This window comes from Paramormyrops kingsleyae, chromosome 1 (genome assembly GCF_048594095.1).
Source record: "Paramormyrops kingsleyae isolate MSU_618 chromosome 1, PKINGS_0.4, whole genome shotgun sequence".
In the NCBI taxonomy this organism is placed as follows: domain Eukaryota; kingdom Metazoa; phylum Chordata; class Actinopteri; order Osteoglossiformes; family Mormyridae; genus Paramormyrops; species Paramormyrops kingsleyae.
In genome coordinates this window covers 69,302,687-69,323,497 of record NC_132797.1, presented here as the reverse complement: position 1 = coordinate 69,323,497, position 20,811 = coordinate 69,302,687, and the positions used below count along the sequence as shown (strand labels likewise).

The following is a 20,811-nucleotide window of genomic DNA, read 5'->3' as shown; positions in this document are numbered from 1 at the left end:
GGCACCAGCCCATCGCAGGGCACGCTCACATCTACTAGCAATTTGGTAACTCCAGTTAATCTCAGCATGTTTTTGGACCATGGGGGGGGGAAAGTGGAGTACCCGAAGGACACCCCATGATGACGTAGGGAAATATTTAACCCTCTACACATATAGCCATGGCAGAGACTTGAACGCTGGTTTTATAGATGTGAGGCAACTGTGCAAACCTCTGCTCCACTGTGCAAAAATAAGCGGATGTAAATCTTTGCATTTATAATAAGTAGATTTTTCAGCCCTGATTTCATTTTGTATTATTTTTAGTGGATATATAAAGGTTTTGCTATTTCATATTGCTCTGTAGAGGTAATAGATGATGGTGGTATGGCGTGTAACATTCCTTACTGTCACATTAACTGGAATTTATTGCCTACAATCATAAATGTTATTGCCGTGCATGTTGCTATGGTCTCTTCAAATAAGATATATTTACTCTATGCATAAAATTGTGCCACTACAATCTGACGGTATTACAATGAATCCTGTTACCATACGCTGTCTCATTTAAAATTTTCTTTATTTGGGGACTTGCATCATTTTTGGAAAAAAAAAATGTTTTCACAGTAAGACGGCATAAACGTTAATAAGCTGTGTCTGTGATTTAAAAGCTTAGCTGGCATTACTAGTTAATGGAATAGTATACAGAATGCACATAAGCATATTTTTCAAAATACAGCTCATCCATTCATCAAGAAAAACAGATTGCAGTTTCACAGATTTAATTATGGAATGAAGCATTATATCTTTGTTTATCAGACATACAAGCAATGTTTAAGATTTTAAAAATAGTTTTATATTTGCTTTTAAGAGCTTTTAAAGCTACGTATGCCTGTCTGTCTGTCATATGGCCTATCCCCTCCTCACTGGAAAACGCCTGAGGATGCCCAATATCTTATTTATCTTGGGTGGGTTGACACTCCAGTGACATTTTTAACAATATAGCATCTAAAACAATATAATCAAAGCTCCCAGGAAGAAATTAATATGCAAGACAATTAGAACAAAGATGGCAGTATACAATTGCATTACATTTGTTGAATTGGAGCTTTGATATTCTCTCTGAATCCAAAACTCAATACTGGAAATGTAGACTTAGGTTGTTATTGTACGATTAATTAAAATTATTGATACGCTCTTCTATTTTGTTGACCTATATTTTCCAAAGTGGCAGAAATCATTGACCTGAAGCATTGTTTAATAAAAAAAAAAGCATTAAAAGTAAGGCTAGAAAAGAAAGGTTATTACAACAAGTCAGCACTCTCTTCATAGGTAAGTTACAGCAGGCTCAGTCTTCGGTTCTGTGTGCTGTTGGTCTTGCTGTTGATCGTTAGAGTCTTCAGTGGGGCTGCACCAAGGTAAATAACTGTGTTTAAAAGAGCTAATTTGATTTTTTTTTAATTTTGTTTAGCAAAAATAAGCCCTCAGAACAGGTAGCAGGGACAAAAAAGGCATTCTGAATATACAATTGGTAGATAAAACATGATCAAAGCTGACAAAGCTTACATAAGAATGAACTACATTGTACTACATACAAAATCTGATTAACCATGTGCACAGCAACATGAGCATGTGTACAGTAATACAAAATGGTGCTCGTTTGTTAAATGAAAGAGGGAAACGTATGAAAAATGTGTGCATGAGGAGAATGATAGATGGAGGATGTTAACAGGAAGAAAGATACTGAGGTGCTGGAAGCTATGGATGAGAAAAAGAAAAAAGAAAAAAATGACCACATCATTCCACTGCAAGACCTCAGGTTGGGATCACAGCCTCCATACAGATCCTAGTCTTCTGCTAGAGAGACTCTTTTTTCCTCCTCTTCCTCATCTTGTTCTTCTTGTTCTTTCTCTTCATCTAATTGGTGCAGAGCGGAGGAAAGGCGTGGTAGGGAATCTTCCTGGGGCAAAGTGGCAGACAGGGTATACTCATGGTCTTCATCCTCTGCCAAGGACTGCTCAGCATCTATGTGAGTGGAGGAGTTAGTGAGGGCATCCTGCAGGGCTGGGGCCAGGTCAGAGTGCACCTCAGTGAAAGGGAGATTTTCATCTAGGCTTTTAATGGGAGCCAACTCAATTGCAGCCACCACTGCCGGTGGGCCCTCAGCCTTCGGAGTCACCTGGGCGTCCTGAGTTTTCTTGATACCGAATGAGAGTGTCGGCACCTTGAAGGAGGAGCTCTTGGTGCTGGGGTTGCTCTGCTTGAGTTTCTCACGCTTCTCAACAGCCACACTGGTACTGATCTTGGTGCTGATTTTATTCATCTTCTTTTCAATGTTCTGACGAGAGAAGGCCTTCTTGAGGCTGTCAACCTTCTTCAGGCTGGAACGCTTGATCTTTTCAGCCCGGGATTTCTGCATTGTCTCATCCACCTTCTCTCCAGTCCAGCTGTCATCGTCGTCCTCATCAAGCCCCAGTTCTTCATCAGATGATAAGTTTATTGTCTGAAGCCCCTCTTCCTGTGAACGATTGGCATCCACTGGGGGCACCTCTTCCTCTGCATCACGAGGGTAGGGCACAGGGTCCTTCACGAAGGCAGTAGCAGGAATTTCATTCTCCTCCTAAAGCAATATATAAAACAAACAAACAAAAAGTTTAAAGCTAATGATCTTATTATTCTTCCAGCAAACAGCATTTGGTATTTAGCTTACTTGACACAATTCATGTTAACTGTAATAGGGCTTATTTTTCATTCCAAATCATATATTAACTATGAAAGTCATAGAGACAGCTGTGGTCATGGATGGCTCAGTGGGTGAAAGTGATATGCTAGTTTTCTCCCACCGTCTCAGGGTGAACCGCAGCCTGGTACCCTGTGCTGGCTGGGACAGACTCTAGCCCACCAGCCCCCACCACAACCCCCCACCCCACCCCACCGCCCAAGACTCTCACATGAGGTTAAGTATGTTAAAGACGGATGGATACATAATATAGTTGTCTCAGGAAGGACTATTAAGTGGCAAGGATAATTCTTATTAAACTGGTGTTTTCTGTTTGTTTGTTTGTTTGTGTTTGTTTGTTATACTTTCAAATTTATTTTGGAACATCCATGCATCTTGGACATCTGCCTAACTACTCATGTTTACATCTTTATCACAGAATTCTTATATTCATCAAACAGCGTAAAATTGCTAATAATGTGCTTTATTTTAATATAGGCCTAGTTAAAGATACTCTTTCTATCCATGGGGGTTTGCACAAAAAAATGTGTCGAGTTCAATCAAATTTGCAAAAATATGAAATGTGTCATCTAAGGTTTGTGTACAAGGGTTTCTGCATTGATCTCCAAGGCAAATTAAGAGAATGTGATTTATGCTGTTGGAATGCATGGAATGGAGCTAGGCCTTACAGTCCACAATCACACAAAGGCGATTCCTCTCTTGTCGTGGAAACAACGGTGATGTAAATGGAAAAGTCAGGAAAAGACGAAGAACAATCGGATGAAGCAGCACTCAGAATTTCCATAGGTGTTTGGGGGGGGGGTAATTAGTTGTTTACTAAGCTCATTCTTTCTGTCACATCCCTTTCCCCCATTTTAATCTTACTTTGGTTTTGAAACCCTCACTACTTTTTCAATCGTGGTAAGCCGAAATGATCAAAGTAAAGGTTTGATCCTTGGAAAAGGAAAAATTGCATAGTTATGAAAAATGTTATTTGTGCAAAACCAGGAGGAATCTTAACCAACAATAGTCTCGCAAAACTCGCAATGTTTAAATAAAGCATTTCCTACTTTCTTTATTACGACTTTGAGATTTATATTAACATCGCTGATCTGTTATAAGGTACAGGACATGCATGAATGGCATTTTTTAAATAATAATAATAATAATAAGGAAATAATAGATGTATTGTTCGTGGTTCCAGAATCCCATCATCATCATCCTTCGTAATTTTTACACAAACACTTTCTCATTCTAATAAATATTATCTCACACTAGAGCAGTCCATTCCCATCTCCCTTGAAATTGTACATACAGTAGCTCCTGGGGATGATTATAGATATATTTTCACCGATGTTCCAGTGTCTACATTCACATCTGTGTCGGTTCTCCAGCCCATAGTCTCATTTTTGGGGTTATTCCATGACTCTCAAAGTTTATTTATATTTTAAGAGGCATCTGTCTCTATGGCTGCACTGTAATTTCACAGTCATTATTTAGTATTTTGGATTGTGATTCATACACCAACTGGAAACTTGTCCTACCCTTGTCCCACATTCACAATGTCAAATGAATTGGGAATTAGCCAGCAGATAACTACAGTAATGTAGATTCTTTATGGCAGGGAGCACACATATGCAGTCCATAAAATGCTCTGTTTGCATGGAAGATAAGGCACAACGGCAGTATTACACAGGCGTCTGTTATGTATTGTGTGTGATGTAATATTAACGTAAAGCAGATGAAATTTTAATGCAAAACACTAACAGAAGCGTAATTATCTGCATTTATAAGGAGTTTTTCCATAAAAATTCCAGCCGTACTTAAAAGAGTAATTTACCACATTCCACATTCAAAATTTGGATTGCCCAACTAAGGGACAGTCCCCAAACAGGGGACATACCCTGAGAAATCTGTAGCTGGTGGTATCTTGTGAAGAATAAAGTGTTTTGAGACATTAATGACACATTCTGAGGGAGTAGAAATATGCTGTTGAAGATATAAACATCAGATACAAATGATTCCTTCATGTTGGTTTACAGATAATTTCCACTATGTGTAAACCTCATCTCCTTTGTTGCCATTCATCCACATGAATATTCATTCTGCATACTACTGAAAAAAAGGCACAAAGATCGAGAAATGTATAATTTTTTACTTGCAAATAAATTTCTGTTAGCGTGCAAGCTAGTCTCACAATACTTCTCATTCTGTTCACCGAGAATAAAGAAATCTTTATGCTTAAAGAATAAAGTTTAAATGACGTCCTTAAATCTAAGAAATACATTCATCTCCTAACCGCTTATCATGGTCAGGGTCACATGGTAGGGCCTGGAGCCTGTACCAGGCAGCACAGGGTACAAGACTGGGTACGCTCCTTATAATTTCCATATAAACCAAAGACTACTCTTTAAAATCTAAAATTACTTTTTAGAACTATTGTGGTTTTTAGATAAACTCCCATGACCTTGACCAGCATAAGTGGCTGGGAGATGGATGGATGGATTGATGGATGGATGGATGGATGGATTTATTAATGGATACGTGCATGCATGCATTTAAATTGTTTGACCTGAAAAATCTTGCTGTGAGCATCAGACTTTAAGCTGAGCCTTACTGCTGAGAGATTGGTTGTAAATCTTACAGCTGGATAGTCTCAAAGAAGAATGACTCAATGGAACTCCAAATATGCCCAAATAAGTTCATCTACTGAAATAAGAAAGCTATGCAAGAAGCATTTTATCTCCCTACATATTGTCACACCCAATTCAGAAATTCCTGGGTCAGATACAAATCACTGGAGCAGACTGGTCTCCTCACTCGAGCATGAAGAGGGCCTCCCTGATGGTTGGCATCACTTACAGTTGGCAAGTGACCTGAAGTCAAGCTATTTCACCAATTTTACACCTTCACATAGGTGCTCAGTACTGCAATGTTTAGTGGGACTTCACATGTGAACGTAGCTCTATGTTGTTTTGCCATTCCAGCAAGTAGGCTCTTTGTGTGTGTGTGTGTGTGTCTGTATGGTCCAGGTATACATTGCATTGTGGGGACATTTGGTCCCACAATGTAATAAAAACCTGTTATTTTGATGGTCCCCACAAGGGGAATTTCAATTTCATAAAAATCTGTGACTACAATCAAGAAATTGTATTTTGTAGAAATGAATGGATGGTCCCCACAATGATATGAGTCCAGGTGTGTGTGTGCGTGTGTGTGTGTATGTACACAGACACACACACACACACAGACACCACTTATTTAGTGGTGGTATTGTACAAATGATTTATTAATTTGTCCATCCTCTTCCAAGTCTGATATCATACAACATCAGAGCAACATCGGTGACTTGTTTCAATGAGCTTTCACTGGCATTAAGTGAATCAAGTTCTAATAAGTATCATCAGATAATGGTTGGGATGTAAGGCAGCAATAAGACATAAAAAACACATTCTACCCAACAGACAAAATGCTTTCCCATCTTGCCCTCCATTCCTATCCTTCCTTTCTGTGACTCTCTGTCTTGAGTCTTACCTGGAAGATCAGAACTTTGAAGTTGTTCCTCTTGAGGAGATGGGAGTGATTAGCTTCTAGTTTCTTCACCTGTATGGCCTGCTTGTCCATTTTGTCCTTAACCTCCTTCATGTGGACGCTGACCTTACGGGACTTTTCCAGCAGCTTGCTGACAGTGTTGGAGGTGGAGGTGTGGCTCTTGGAGAGCTTGGTCATATCGGTTTGGATGCCACGCACAACACTCTCCATGTCCAGTTGCTGCTGTTCCATCTTCTGCTGATTTTCTTGGACGGTGTCCAGCATGTTGACGAGCTTGTCCAGTAGTGTCAGTACTGTAATAGCATTGACTTGGTTGTCCCCGTCGTTGTCCTTCTTTGCTGCCGTGGAGTCCCCTACTGAGACCCCCCCAGGCATTGTAGGTGACATCTGAGTGGGACTAGGGCCGGGCACCACAAGGTCCTGGCTTTCGTGTGGAGTCATCGCGCTGCTTCTCTCCGCCTGTACTGCATCTTCACCCATTCTGAACTACAAATGTTCTCAAACTTGCCAAATTCTTCAACTCAGATTGCCACTTTCTTTCTATGTTCCTCTTAAGTTAATTCTACAGGTTGAAGTTCAGATCTTCAGTTTACCAAGCTGAGGAAAAAAACTTCTTCTTTGCGCTTAGATTTGGTGTCCCCACCCTTTTTCACATGGAACGTTCATACTCTCTCTCTCTCTCCCCCTCTCCCCCTCTGACTCTTTCAGATATAGCCACACGGCGGTCTAAAGCATAGGAACATTCTGTCTACACAGCTTAGGAACCTCGCCCCATCTGATCTGGGAGGAGCTTGGTTACCATGGCAGCAGGCCCGGCCCAGCGCTGGGAAAATCGCTTCTCCGTTTGTATATGTGTGAAGCATAAACTTAACTCCTCCCTGAAGTCTGTAAAATTTGCTTTTTGTCTGTTTTTTGCTCTGAGGAAAGGAACAAAATATGAAGAGTCTTTAGGAGTAACGTCCTGGCATGAAATCACAAGGTGTGTGTATTTTTCTTTTAAAGTGCTGCATTTTAATTTTTACATTTTTTTATTGATTAATAGTTCTTCAAAGCACCAGCCGTGCTTTTTCTGTTTCTCTTCAATGCTGCACCAAATGGACCTCAGTAGAGGCAATGCTTTAGTGGTTGTGTAAGTGTACAAAGTCTGTCCAAACAGACCTACACTGCCTCTTTGTGTTTAGTATGTGCCTCACCTTCCTGTCGCACTTTTCCATGTATCCACTGGTTTAATAGGTCTGCCTTCCTGTGGGAGCTATTGTTTGAGGACCCTCTATGACGTCTTCTTTCCTGAGTAATGCTGAAAATGTGGAAACAGTGCCTCATGGGAATGTGGAGCCCCTACTCACATTCCAGTGCCATTACTTACCACTCCCTTCAACACTGTGAAAGATACTACACCTTAAAGTATAATTTTTGTAAAAGTCTAATTAGGAAAAAATGCAGAGTTTTACAGTTTTCAGAGGTATTCAAAATAAAGTTTTCCAAAATACTGAAGGTCGATTAGGCAATATGTGATGGAAATGCACCCTCTGCTGGGAAAAATCTGCAATAACATGTCCCATTAACAAAATATAATCCATACTGTATGTAAAAGTTGAAATATGAGGCACACAATTATAAAACGTTTTAAGTTACTAAAAAACTTACTAAATGTACATCCAGCATATCAAAGAAGATTATTTTATATTTTACAAGTCTACAAGTAATGTTAGTGTTTCCAGCAATATTAGCGGTGAATTTCATATACCTTGTTTCACAACGCACCATGCATTTTAGAAGGATTTACCGTGCAGATTTTTGTGCTTCGCTAATGGTCTGAGTTATGAATCTCTGTTCCATTTCAGCTCCCCAAATGGAAAGACATCAACAAGTTAAATCCTCTTCCTTCCATTGCTCAATTAAGTCAAAATATGTATCTTTTACCAACTAACTGAAATATGTTATCAGTATGCATAGTGTGCAGCCCTTCACTTTGCTGTTTGCATTCGCTGCTTCACAGTGCAAAATGAATTTACTCAGGAACTATTTCACACAGCTATAGTCAGAATAGGCAGTTGCTTAAGGTCCCATATGACTTGTGGAGGAACATTGTCTTTTTTTGGTAGGAGGGTCTCCCAGGTTAAACTTTTCCCAGGGGCCCAGAAAAGATAGCTATGGCCCTGACTATACATGACTGTGCACATATCATGGCAGCGAGACATGGGGCAGGCAGGAAGAGTGTCGATCCACTGGGCAGCTCCAAGACAAACCGGGTTCATTAACAAAACCGAAACCAAGACAGACACACACTAGGGAGATCAGAAAATAACGGCACCACAAGGGGTCGGATCTAAACTAGGGAAACACAACAAAGAGAACCATAAATAAACCTGCAACAGGAACCAGGCAACAGCACTTAGCAAACATGCATAGTAACACCACCCAGTAACATTAATAATGACAGACTAAAAGAAGTAAACAGGGGCAGGCACTTAAATACAATAGGCAATCAGGCTAACGAGAGGAGCAGGTGTGGAACAGACGATTAACAAAACAGAGCAGGCACTAGCAACAAGGCACAGGTGACATAACTAGTACCAAAACTAGGGAACATAACCACTATCTGGGAATACAATTCCAAGATAGTAAACACGTAACATAACGACAAGACAAAACGAGAATACAACACAATACAAGCAGGGCAGTCTTTCACAAGGAGACAATGAAAAACACAGGAGAACAGAAAGCCACTAATAAACAGATAAGGCTGGCCAGAGGTCAGTCTCAAACCCATAACCAAAGGGCTGCCAGTTTCTGAACCATATGCTCAAGCCACTGAGCTATGCATCAGTGCAGGGAGCAGTATAGACACACAAGGGTAACAGGGATCGAGTGAAAAGGTGGGATGGCCAGCGACACCTGCTGGCCAAACATAGGAGAGACTCGAAAGGGCAGGTTCACTTGGAGCTGACTCTGACAACACAAGCAAGTAGCAATAAGGACTTTAGAAAAAGGACCATCCCTAACTAACCAGTGTATTATTGGTATGGTTCTCTTTGTAGGTGTCTTATGAATTTCTAATTCCAACAGCTAGATCACCAGACCATAAGTGTTCAGTTCTATTGTTTTTTCCCCAATCAAGTCATTTTCCAATGCTGTTAACAAAAACAGAGGACTGTCAGAGACCCAGTGATCAAACAATTTTATCATTGGGAATGAGAAGGATAGCAAGGAAATAGGCGATTGCTATGGAGCGAAAAACTATTTTTATGGTTCGACTGCTTTGCCCTTCTGAGTCTGATGCAAATAACAAAACGACGAGAAACACGACAATGGTAAGTTGATTCTTTAACAAGAGAACAGATTTAGTGCTTAGGTTGATATTGGATTCCCTAATGTTATAAACTACAATTTGTATAAAAAAAAACGTGAAACACTTTCACAGAATATCTTGCGACGTCAGAGCATTTTCAGAGTGATAGCCATTGCTTATACAAAAGCTTGGAATGTAAATAAACACACATGGAACTTGTAGTATCAATCACGGCTTGGGAGACTGTCATGGCAGTGAAGCAAAGTGGAAGAGGTTTCTTAGTTACCCAAGACACAGAACAGTCTGTGTGAGGCTGCCGAATCTCACCAGCCGGGTTTGGGGCTGCAGAAAATGTGCTTTGTGACAGTAATTGGCCACCAGTCTGGACAAACACCGGGTAGCTAAGGGCAACCCATCCATCTGTTTATCCAGTAACGCAGGGATCGGAAACCTGCGGCTCTTTGACCACGTGGCTGCGGCTCTTCTCAGAACGATAGATGCATTCACATTTTCATGTCTTAACATATTATGATAATACTGAGGCGGGAGCGGTAAGAGGGGAAAGGCTTAAGGCCAATCACTGTAGCCTGACTGCGCTACCCTAGACCTAAATGCCCAGGGACACCTAAACTAAATTACCACTCAAGTGGAAACAGCCGTACCTTCACAGGTCCAAATACAGCACAAGAGACACATGAATTCCATTGAAAAAAAAGTTTATGGTTTCATGAGGGTGGGGGATCAATAAAAACGTCATGCAGCAAACCTACATGTGACTTGCAAGGTTAGAAAATTCACATGTTTACTGAAACTCAAAGGCAAGCTCAAAAAAAAGGTAAGCAACAATTAACGTGGAACAGAAAAAAAAATTATAATAATTTATACAAGTCTATAGTAAGAAAGGTGGCTCGCCTGTGACGCCCACAGCAAACGACACTTGAAATAACACCAAACGTGCAAGCACAACTCCCCAGTACCATGGTGCCTCTAGGGCCCCCTTCAGAGCGGCCCCCAGTCTACTAGAATAAACACAAAAAAAGGATTACAACCAAAAAAAAGAAAAACAGACCAACAACCGCGTGCTTGGGCGCCGCATCCTACCTAGGAAACTTATACAGGTACAGCAGTAATCAGTCTAGATCGACTCAAATTGCCTGCCAGCCCCTCCCCCCAGTTATATAGGAGGCTGGCCAGCAAGTGGGAAAGTACTTTCGTAAAGATAAATTATTTATTTATGGGTTAATATTGTTATGGCTCACCTAGATATTTCTTTAGCTAAATGCGAATGAGGCGGTCCGATGCACGTTTCTGTGATCTCTCAACTGCATCATTTACATCTTCCTCAAAGTCTCTTTCTCAACCACGTGTGTCTCCGGTCACCACGCCTTCCTAGGTCTGCGTAAAAATTATGATATTTAATCCGATTTACATATTATAGCCAGATGAGTGCGGGGTGGTGAGGACATTTTGCAAGCTCGGTCAGCGCAGTTACAGTAGCAGAGTGGAGATTGAAGGGCAGACAACTGCAGAGTCAAACGAGCTTTACTCAAGAAAGAAATAGTTTTTCTTGATGTTTTGTGACCAGATAATCCATGTCAGGGAGGACACTCTGAGCTAGGACAGGAATTGTAAATTACCATTTCAATTAAACGGACCTGGATTTCACTTGAGCACTGAGTTCTTGCTGTGTGCTGATTGGCCAGTCTCCTATAATCATGCATGTGTCACTAATGCTAATGAGAAACAGCTGAATGAGTCTTTCAGTCGAGGAAACAAACCAAAGCACAAGAAGAGGTGAACTATTTAGCAGGGAGCTATCTATTGTCTACAGGTTTCACAAGTGTCAAAGTGCATGCATGATATGTGTAGGTTGACATGTGTCTTTTGACCCCAAATTGAAGTTGAGGTGACGGAGTCTTTGGTTTTGGAGCAATACGATGCTATATGTTCCACCTCCATAGAAACCAAAGGAAATAAGGTATTTAAGTTAATTTAACAGTGTTACGATCCAGTCTAGGGTTGGACCTCCTAAACTTACGGCACAAATTCCTTACGGCACGTAACCCGAATTTACGGCACGTAACAAACAGATTATTTGCAGGTTTCACAAGTGTCAAAGTGCATGATATACATAGATTTACACTTGCAGTTTGATTGCAAGCTAAAAGACATTATTTTATAGTATTCCATTCGGGACTTTTATTTTGAAACGTCGCCGACCGTCAAAAGCGAAGCGAGCGTGTGAATTCTGAAGTGGGGCTGTGTATTTTGCGTTTCAAAATTTGTTGGCGATAGCAATTGAATAACCAAGGCGTTCATGTAATTTCACAAACATACTCGATTCTATGAATGTGGAGATTGCTAGATCTTGTTATGGTTTAATAGAGAAAATAGACGGAATGTCTGGCGAATATCGAACCCACTGCTGCACTGTTCAAAAATGTTGTTCAGTAAGGAACACAGAAAAGCCAGATTCCCCAGAATCAGAATCTTTTATTCGCCAAGTACAGAGAACTACAAGGAATTTCTTTTGGTGCAGGTGGCGTCATGACTTAAGCAAGTTAAACATAGAACTAAACATCTAAATGAAAAAATACAAAGGCAGCTGAATAAAGCAAAAAAACGTCTTTTTCAGAAGAAATATATATATATAAAATGAAAAAATTAAAATGAAAAAGGTATGCAAACGTTGAGAAATAAAGACAAAATAAACAAGTGAATAAATGTAATGTGAAAACAGCTTGGGTATAATGCGAATTGCGAACGAGACTATAAGGGTATGAAACAGTGGGTGGTGAGATTATGAGACAGTTTCTCATGGGTCCTTATTTAAAAGGGCGATCGCTTGGGGAAAGAAGCTGTTTAGGTGACGGTTGGTACTTGTGCTCAGGGCTCTTACTCAATGCCTTCGCCGAGACGGAAGGCGCTGGAAAAGGGAATCAGAGAGTCTGTAAACGGACCCTCTTGATAATTTGATTCTGGATGTAGAATGGATGTAAATGTTCACTTGCAGTTTTAATAATGATATAACCATAAGTGAACAAACGTATAATGCAAAAAAGAAACATATTATTTTTATTATTATTTTGACCGGTTACATGTTGCGTAAAAATGTTTGTATTTCGCGTAACAAATATTTCACAACGCACCACTGCTTCCGGTCAGGGTCATGACTCTCTACCCAGTTCCGCTTCCCGAATGGAAAGATGTCAGATTGTATTCGCCGTTGGGAATTTACGGATAGGGGGATTTCTCCGCAATCTAGGATGTAGGCCTGAATACGTATCTGCGAGTTTTTTTTTTTAACCCATAAGCTGAAATATGATCACGCATTATATGCTGTCAGTATGTGTATTTCTTATACAGTGTCTGGTTGAAGGTAAGGTTTTTTATTTTTAAAAGCTTTTTTCGTGAACGTTTCCTTGAATATTTGCGTTGCGTTGTCGGTGAAATTGAGCACGCATGTCATCTGTTTTTTAATTAATTGATCAAGTTGCAGAGATCGGAAAAGTTTTCATCGTAATGATCGAGCTGACGTTTACCCAGTAATTAAGTCGTGTTGCTGTAGATATTTTGTATTTTTATTTTTGTGCACGCAGCTGTTTACGAACTGATTAAAATGAACTGTAATTTAAGAAAAGTCATAAATATGCAATAGCATAAGATTATAGAATAAAAAGGCATTATCATGAGAAAAACGTAGACGGAATCCCTGAAGTTTATAACCTGGCTGGTTTATGTCCTGATTTCGGGTACTTCATTGGAACCGTGCGCACTTGCAATTTTGGGTAGCCTACCACTTTACAATAAGGCTCCCTTTTGCCACTTAATTGTAAATGGTAGTAACTCATTAATAAAAAGAAAACTGTGTTATAACTTGTTTAAAATTGTCTATTAATAACTTACGAAGTGTTACAACCTAATTAGTAATCAGATTATAAACCATTCATAAACTCTTTATATGGGAAATCTTGTTGTAACGTGGCACCTAATTTTGCACAGGAAAACTGAGTAGCAAAATGTTTGTTTGTTTGTTTATTTATTTATTTATTTATTTATTTTTAAAGAAGAAAACCTCCCTCAACAAATTAATATATTGATTCAAATTTAGTTCAATACTGGCTATAAGTTTTGTTGAATAAATACTTAGCTGTGTCTTATTTCTGGGGAATTAATTTTCCGCAGCTCATCTATGCCACTAATACGGCGGACTTAGGTACATTAAAGTGATTGGTAATGCGTAAGCATGCAAGAATCAACAGTGAATAACGAATTCCGTTCTTTCCAATACTCCACACAAAACGGAATATTTTTAATTTGTGGCAACAAGTTTTTTGTAGTTGATCAAACTGGTTATGTGTACATGCAACAATATTGGCATCAACGCATTAAATATATGTATATACATGAAAAGTAAGCATAACGTATGATTTTGTTTAACAGTGTTTTGTAATAATGCATTATTTCTTACTATTGAATAGGTTTTTCCCTGCCAAGGTTGGAGAATGTAACAATTGATTCATATAATTTACATAATGTGATAAGTTGGAGTGCTCTACAGCCTTTGGACAATACAACATTAAAATACGTGGTTCAGTATAAACAGTAAGTATATTTTCATTCAGCCTGTGGCGCCGTGTAAATCCAGGCGAGCCCTGAATGATTGGTTTAGCTCAGATGTTATAACATCCATGCTGTCAGTTTGAGAATGCATACATCACAATAGTCCTAGTTCAGGGCTGCATTTCCAAAACATTCGTAATGCTATGATCATCGCGACTTTGAAGGGGGAGAATCCAATATGGCGGTCCTCGGACAGATTGGGACTCTGGGCTGAGCCCTTGATACCTTTAGATCAGGGGGTCTCCAACTCCAGTCCTGGAGAGCTACTGTCCAGTAGGTTTTCCACCCTACCTGCCTTCTGATGAGCCACATCTGTTCCTGGTATTTACCTGAGAACAGATGTGGTTCATCAGAAGCAAGGTAGGGTGGAAAATCTCACAGTTCTCCAGGACCGGATTCGGAGACCCCAGCTTTAGATCCTAGTAGTGCCCACGTTCTCATTATTTAAACTATAATAATATATTATAATAAGTAATTATTAGTGTCCAAGGTTTTCTAAATAAACTGTTATGCTAACTATACAATGCTAATGCTAACACCACCATGGGATTCTGATGAAATTGACTGATTCAGTGTCTGCTTCCTTTGCTTCTTTCAGCAGGGACACTGATGTTTGGAAGAATTATAAAGGCTGTGCTCCTACAGTGGACACCTATTGCAGTTTTCTTCCTCAGCATCCGTACGTTAACGTGACCCTGCGGGTCCAAGCTCAGGCTGGAAATCAGACTTCGCCGTGGTCTCAGACTCAGCCATTTATGGGACACGTTCAGAGTAAGACTCTCTATTAACCCCATGCCACCTACAATTTATCAGTCATGTGTCTCGTTTAAAATATACAGTTATTAAGCAGCCATCAAAGGGGACTGTAACATTTTGGCGTAAATTAAAAATGTATAACAAAAAATAGAGATTTTTCACAATCTTTTTAATACCGCTGGGTGATACACCCTAAAATATTTCTCAATTCTTATAGCTTAGATCATCCTTCCAACCATCATTTTCAGTAACTACCTGTCAGGCCTGTTCTGGTTTGCTTAGTGCCTATTCCGGGAAGCCGGTGACATGACTCATGTTTGATGTGCCTTGGCCGGTCACAATACTGCATTCTTTAAACCCTGGAGGCGTGCTCGCTTAGGGATAAGCGTCGTGGACGTGAATGCGTGCCCTTTGAAGAAATCCCATCCTGAGTGTCTGCTGCCATAGACTTCCGGCTTTACCATGACCCTGCACCGGACTCTGGTTATGGGATAATGCACTCACTGGTCATCCTTTTTTCAGGCGTACTTGTGCCTCATACTAATTATAGGTACGACCCTCTTTTGCCTGCAAGATTGTTTCAAGGGTAAATGAATTCAGGGAAGCCTTTCTGCACCCCAGTGTTGTACAAAGCTGCTGTTTCTGGGCTTTCTTGTTAATGTCGAGCATAGCTGCTCTCTTCTGACCTCGGAATTCTGGATCCACCATGACTGGCACCAAATCTCATCACATTAAAAATCACTTAAATTATAAAGCTGCTCCTATACTAATCTAGAGTTCTTGAGATAATGGGTGTAGATCAGGGTTATTCAACTCACGGTCCTCGAGGTCCGAGCACTGCTGGTTTTCCAGCCTTCCTTTACCTGTCAGTCAGGTGTGAAGCCTCTGACCAATCAGAATCAGTGATTATTAAACTAACTACCTGGGAGAACTGAAAACAAGGCCTGGATTTGGAATCGAGGGCCTGAGTTGAAGAACCCTGGTGTAGATGATGGATGTCTTATTAGCATGAAGATAATAGATAATGGATTATACTAATAGGCTTTTAAGCGCCTTGGTATTTGGCGTGTAATTTCAGGATGCCTTAAAATGGATCATTTAAGGGATGCAGACAATTTCGAAATATTTCTTGAAATGATTATTTTTCTTATATAGACTTTTAAGCCAGAAAAATTCAGCTTTGGTCATGGAATAGATGGAAGTCAGACTTTAAACTCTATGGCTGACAAACCAGTTAATTGTTTTCTATTTTTTCCTTTTCTACAAAGTAGGTAGAGTGTGGGTGTTTGAATATTCACAATAAATCCACAAAACACTCCACAAAGAGTACATGGATTACAGGTGTATTTCATGGAGATAAAAAATGAATCCTGGTCTAATTTACCTTGTCTGGTCATCATACATGCTGCACTGATCGTCCAGCTCTGCTGGTTCTACCAGGATGTTGTGACATGAGCATTCATGAAGTCATGCCAGGAGGAATTGCACAATTCAAGGATTTTTTTCCCCTCTCTATTAAAACTGGGGAATTAAAACATAAATACAGTCGCTTCACAAAACCGACTGTTAGTTGTGAACCGCTGTTGAGAGTTCATGGTTCCGTCTCGTTTTGGTACAGCAGAGAAAATGGAGTTTGTGTTACTAATTATACAAACACAAGAAGAGTTGTAAACTAAAGCAATATGTCTATCTATATATATAAACAAAACATGCTTACATGCATATTATAAACAAATATGTAAAATGAATCAAAAATATACCAGCCATAATGAACTAAATCCCGTCTAAATTCTTTGTTGTGTACTATTGAGTATGATTGCATATCTGTAGTGATAAACACCTCTATAGCTGTAATTATGTGTTTATTTCAGTTTGAATTTCTTGGAAAAAAATGCAGTGGGCAGACTAATTCACAGTCTTACACGCACGTGGATGATGTCGTTTCAAATGAGTTTGCATGTTTGCTTGTGTTTTAAGCAACATGTGCAAGTTTAGACAAGTGCAAGTAACAGACAGCCTTGGTCTTATACTCTCTCTCCCAGTGTTGATGTTATTTACTGGGAAACCACAGTGTTCGTAAAGCAGCGGTTATTAGTGACTGTAACCAACTCTCAGCCAGTTTCCATGTTGAACATCGATTTGTGAGTTTAGGTTCCACCCATGTCAAATGTATTTATTTGTTTCCTTGTGTGAACCAAAAGTGATGTATGGTGCAGTATATGGCAAATGTGTGTCCCATTACAGCCCTACTGCTCATTGTGTATGGACCACCCAGTAACAATGGTTTTAAGGAGACATATGACACTTAGACCAATTTATACTGAAACAAAAGCTCCCAATGAACAAGGCTTGGAAAAAGGTACATTAGGGTAAGTTTTGTATTGGTCATCTATGGAATGGAAATATTTATAATCTTTTCCTTGTCTTTTACTGCCTTAGGCCGACTGGGACATCCAAACGTAACACTCACTCCTGTGGACCTCCACTCTTTGCAAATTGAGATTGACCCTGATGCTAATCTCAGAAAATTGTACGGTGATGCACTCAAGTATAGAGTCCTCTATGGAAAAGAGCATGAAGCTTTTAAGGTAGGATTAATTGTATAATTCTTGTCATAATGAGTATTTTAAATCTTTTGCTGACTGAATATTGATTTCAATCAAATTCAAAGAAGAACTTTATAGTTTCCTATGTGTGTTTCTTTCCTGATTCGTCAGGAGTTAAGCATCTCTACATTTTGATTAGTTAATATTTTTGTCAAATTGTTATGAAAACATAAGAATGTTTAACAAGCATGATATGCCGCTCCCAGTTTAATATTTGAATTGGCTTATACAAACATCTAAATACGGGAACAGAAGCAGTAACATTCAGAATCTCTGGGAATTTCTGTTTGCAGGGTGATAATTTAACAGCTCATAAATTTTAATTAGTTGCTTCTGGGATCGGCTCCGGACACCCGTAACCCTGCAGGCGGGTATAGAAAATGGATGGATGGATGGAATCAATTGAAATTTAAAAATATGCCACAAAATACAACTGAGCATGACAGTCCTTTATTTGGCTGCCTGACCTTTGTTTTAGGAATTTTAGCAAGACGCACAAGATAGACACAAAGGGCTTCACATTAGGGACAGAGCGTGATGGGGTGCTGTTGTTCGATTTTTCATAGACTCAAAGGGACTTGCCTTCCTCAGTGATCATTAATTCCCTGGAGGCTGGGGTGAAGTACTGCTTTCAGGTGTACTACGTCATTTACCCCGATATGAGACTGGGCAACAATGCCAGCGAATCGTGTGTCACCACTGAAGAGTCAGGTAATAAGTTGCTTAGACTTTTTACTTGTTTTTAAACAATTACTCATAACATTTCAAATATGAAAGGACTTTGGCAAAGTGTTTTTTTTTTTTAATGCCCATGCAGTTTGCCTTCTCCTGTTGCTGTGCTTATAGCATCTTTACTAAAATAGATGTTTTCTTTCCTTCTGTCTTCAGAAAAGGAGAGCATGTTCCGAATTGCGTGCCTGTCAGTTATCGTTGTCGTCCTTTCGGGTGCATTTATATCGGGATGCATCTTTGTGACTATCCAAAACTACAGCAGAGTCAAAGACGCTCTGTGGCCTGACCTCAGTGCAGACCCGTGGATTCAGGAGGTATTATACTTAATTCCGTTTCATGTGACAAGAAATATACAGATAGCAGGGTTTTAGATATGTGTACCACTCTCTCCGGATGTTGCCTTTTCTGCATTATACTTTTATTATTTACTTACACCCTCAGTCTGATAAGCAGATTAGTTGTATGCCTAAAATATTAATGAGGGATGTATTGTGATTCCCAAAAGTTGGTAACCTAGTATTAAATTCAGTTAGCGGAGCATTCTGCTGTTTTGGTATATACCTTGGAAGCGATAAGCACTGAAGTGGCAGTGAAGAAAGGGACAGCGCAACAGCCACAACATCTTTTAAAAGGGGAGGTCTTGTGGATAAACAAGGTAAAAAGACATTGTGGTGTAGCAGTATTTTTTGAAGTTTTAAAAGTCCGTCATTTTTAATAGACATAAGGATATGCTGAATTTATATAGATTACTAGCTTTTGGGCTTCACAGTATGCCTTTCATTAATATTTTACGAGTACAGGCGGTCCTCGGGTTACGTCGTCTCGACATACGTTTCGGGTTTACAACGCTCACTCCCATAAAAAAATTAAAAAATTGAGACGTGAGTGTTTCGGCTTACACCGTTAGCGTCGTACTTATGGACTATGGGCGAATTTGTTTGATTGCGCACAGCGGAAGAATACGCAGTAATGCGGCGTATGAGTCAGCGAATCGCCCAAATACCTACACCATTCTGGACTGTTAAAAGTGCAAGTGTTCCGTTTGTGAAGAGGAAAGCCATATTGATGGAAGTGGAATTAGACATTGTAGCGATCAGAAAAAGGTGTGTTTCGACCTGCACCAAAATTCGGGTTAGGTCACTGTCATAGGAACGGAACTGTGTCGTAACCCGAGAACCCCCTATACTACTAATCTGCTTACCAAATCGTGGGTGTAAGTACACGTCCATATAGTACTGAAAAGCCAGGGTCTGGACAGATTGGTACGCCCTATATATGAAGTCCTAAAATAGAAAATAACTCGGAATATTAACATTGCACTTATGTGTTCAATTGTTGCTCAGTGTTTTTGAACTAGTTTAACTAGTACAGTCTGTACAATATTATCGGAAATGACTGACTGGTAATAACTGTCATATAATTGTTTTGCAATTGCTACAGTAGCTGTTTACAGTAAAAACACTTGCAGTATATACATTACTAAGTTCCCTAAATATTTTGTATCCTTTGAAATATTTGATATATTTATAACTTTTTTTATATTTTATTTTCAGCATGACTTCCCCAAAATCCCTAATGATAGGTCCTACAACAACTACTCCGAGGAAACCTGGGACAGGGTCTCTCTGATCATAGAGAATGACAATTATCAAGGAGAGGAAAGTTAATTTGCACAGCCTGGAAACTACTGTAGTATAAAGCACGTCCAGTTTTAAGATTGCATAAAGTGAAGACTTCTGATGTGTTAAATGTTAGTGTGTTAGTTGAGTATTGTTTGGTAATGTTAGACCAAGTCAAGTCTTGTGGTTTACCTGTGAGACTCATGTTTGTTTGCCCATGTTGCCATCAATGGTTGTCATGCCAATCTCTACCCCAACAGACAGCTCCCCAGATAATTTTCTTTGTAGAAGTAGCTATATAAATAAGGTTGGAGACCCCCGTTTACAGCATTTGCCTGATGAATTGTTTTGTGCAATAACTAAATGTGACCAACTTGCAATAGTGACTCGATTTAAGAAGATGCCAAGTAAGCACTTTCCCTTGTGTAAGGGAGCCCCAAGACACTAAATGGTTTTTATGTTGAAGATATGAGCCAAGTTAAACAGTTATCTTTTGTTAAAGGGACAGTAAATCATTTTTTATCTGAATGCCAAATTCAATGCATTTAACATAATTCCATACTGGATATCATCCTGGTAAGAGTGGATTCCTAAATATTGATTACATAATTTATTTTTTTGGGTATGTGTGGTAAAGAATGTTGATTTAATTCTCATAACACTTTCACAGCATTGATCTACTGGTGGAATGCTGATGGTACGACTACCTGTTCTGATCAATTAAAAATGTTTAAAAAGTGATTTTTGGAGATGTGCACTTGATTCTTACCAAAGTGAAAAGAAAAATATTTAAATGGAGGTCATAATGGCTCAGTAGGTAGTCATTTGTAAATACTGTGCTATAGCAGAAATCATCATTGCTCACATCTGTCGGTTCTTCCACTAAACCACTATTTCAGTTTTTCAGCAACTTGCGGTCTTTCTGTAAACTCGACT

General features: G+C 39.5%; 2 protein-coding genes across 3 annotated transcripts; one reads left to right on the top strand and one right to left on the bottom strand.

Moving 5' to 3' along the window:
* Positions 1-537: 537 nt before the first annotated feature.
* On the bottom strand, positions 538-7,048 carry LOC111836618 (caveolae-associated protein 2-like). Its single transcript, XM_023798104.2, has 2 exons — positions 6,230-7,048; positions 538-2,596 (listed from the first exon to the last, which is right to left on the bottom strand). Exons 1-2 carry the CDS (start codon positions 6,725-6,727, stop codon positions 1,823-1,825), a joined length of 1,272 nt encoding a protein of 423 aa, XP_023653872.1. The 5' UTR covers positions 6,728-7,048; the 3' UTR covers positions 538-1,822.
* Positions 7,049-11,381: 4,333 nt separating this feature from the next.
* LOC111841686 (interleukin-22 receptor subunit alpha-2-like) lies at positions 11,382-20,616 on the top strand. Of its 2 annotated transcripts, none has more exons than XM_023807726.2 (7): positions 11,382-11,404; positions 14,021-14,144; positions 14,761-14,933; positions 17,358-17,506; positions 18,091-18,235; positions 18,413-18,570; positions 19,810-20,616. In XM_023807726.2, exons 1-7 carry the CDS (start codon positions 11,392-11,394, stop codon positions 19,921-19,923), a joined length of 876 nt encoding a protein of 291 aa, XP_023663494.2. In that variant the 5' UTR covers positions 11,382-11,391; the 3' UTR covers positions 19,924-20,616. The 2 variants fall into 2 exon arrangements, with proteins under 2 accessions (XP_023663494.2, XP_023663430.2); XM_023807662.2 differs by lacking the exon at positions 11,382-11,404 and adding an exon at positions 12,699-12,918.
* Positions 20,617-20,811: the final 195 nt, after the last annotated feature.

What these genes read in the sequence shown, in the direction of transcription:
- LOC111836618 (XM_023798104.2), bottom strand. Translation starts at nt 6,727, where the DNA reads ATGGGTGAAGATGCAGTACAGGCGGAGAGAAGCAGCGCGATGACTCCA. An exon ending in TCAAAGTTCTGATCTTCCAG is followed by an intron (nt 2,597 to 6,229) that starts GTAAGACTCAAG and finishes ATATTGCTTTAG; the next exon opens with GAGGAGAATGAAATTCCTGC.
- LOC111841686 (XM_023807662.2), top strand. Translation starts at nt 12,861, where the DNA reads ATGATCACGCATTATATGCTGTCAGTATGTGTATTTCTTATACAGTGT. An exon ending in AAGAGCATGAAGCTTTTAAG is followed by an intron (nt 17,507 to 18,090) that starts GTAGGATTAATT and finishes GATTTTTCATAG; the next exon opens with ACTCAAAGGGACTTGCCTTC. An exon ending in CAGACCCGTGGATTCAGGAG is followed by an intron (nt 18,571 to 19,809) that starts GTATTATACTTA and finishes TTTTATTTTCAG; the next exon opens with CATGACTTCCCCAAAATCCC.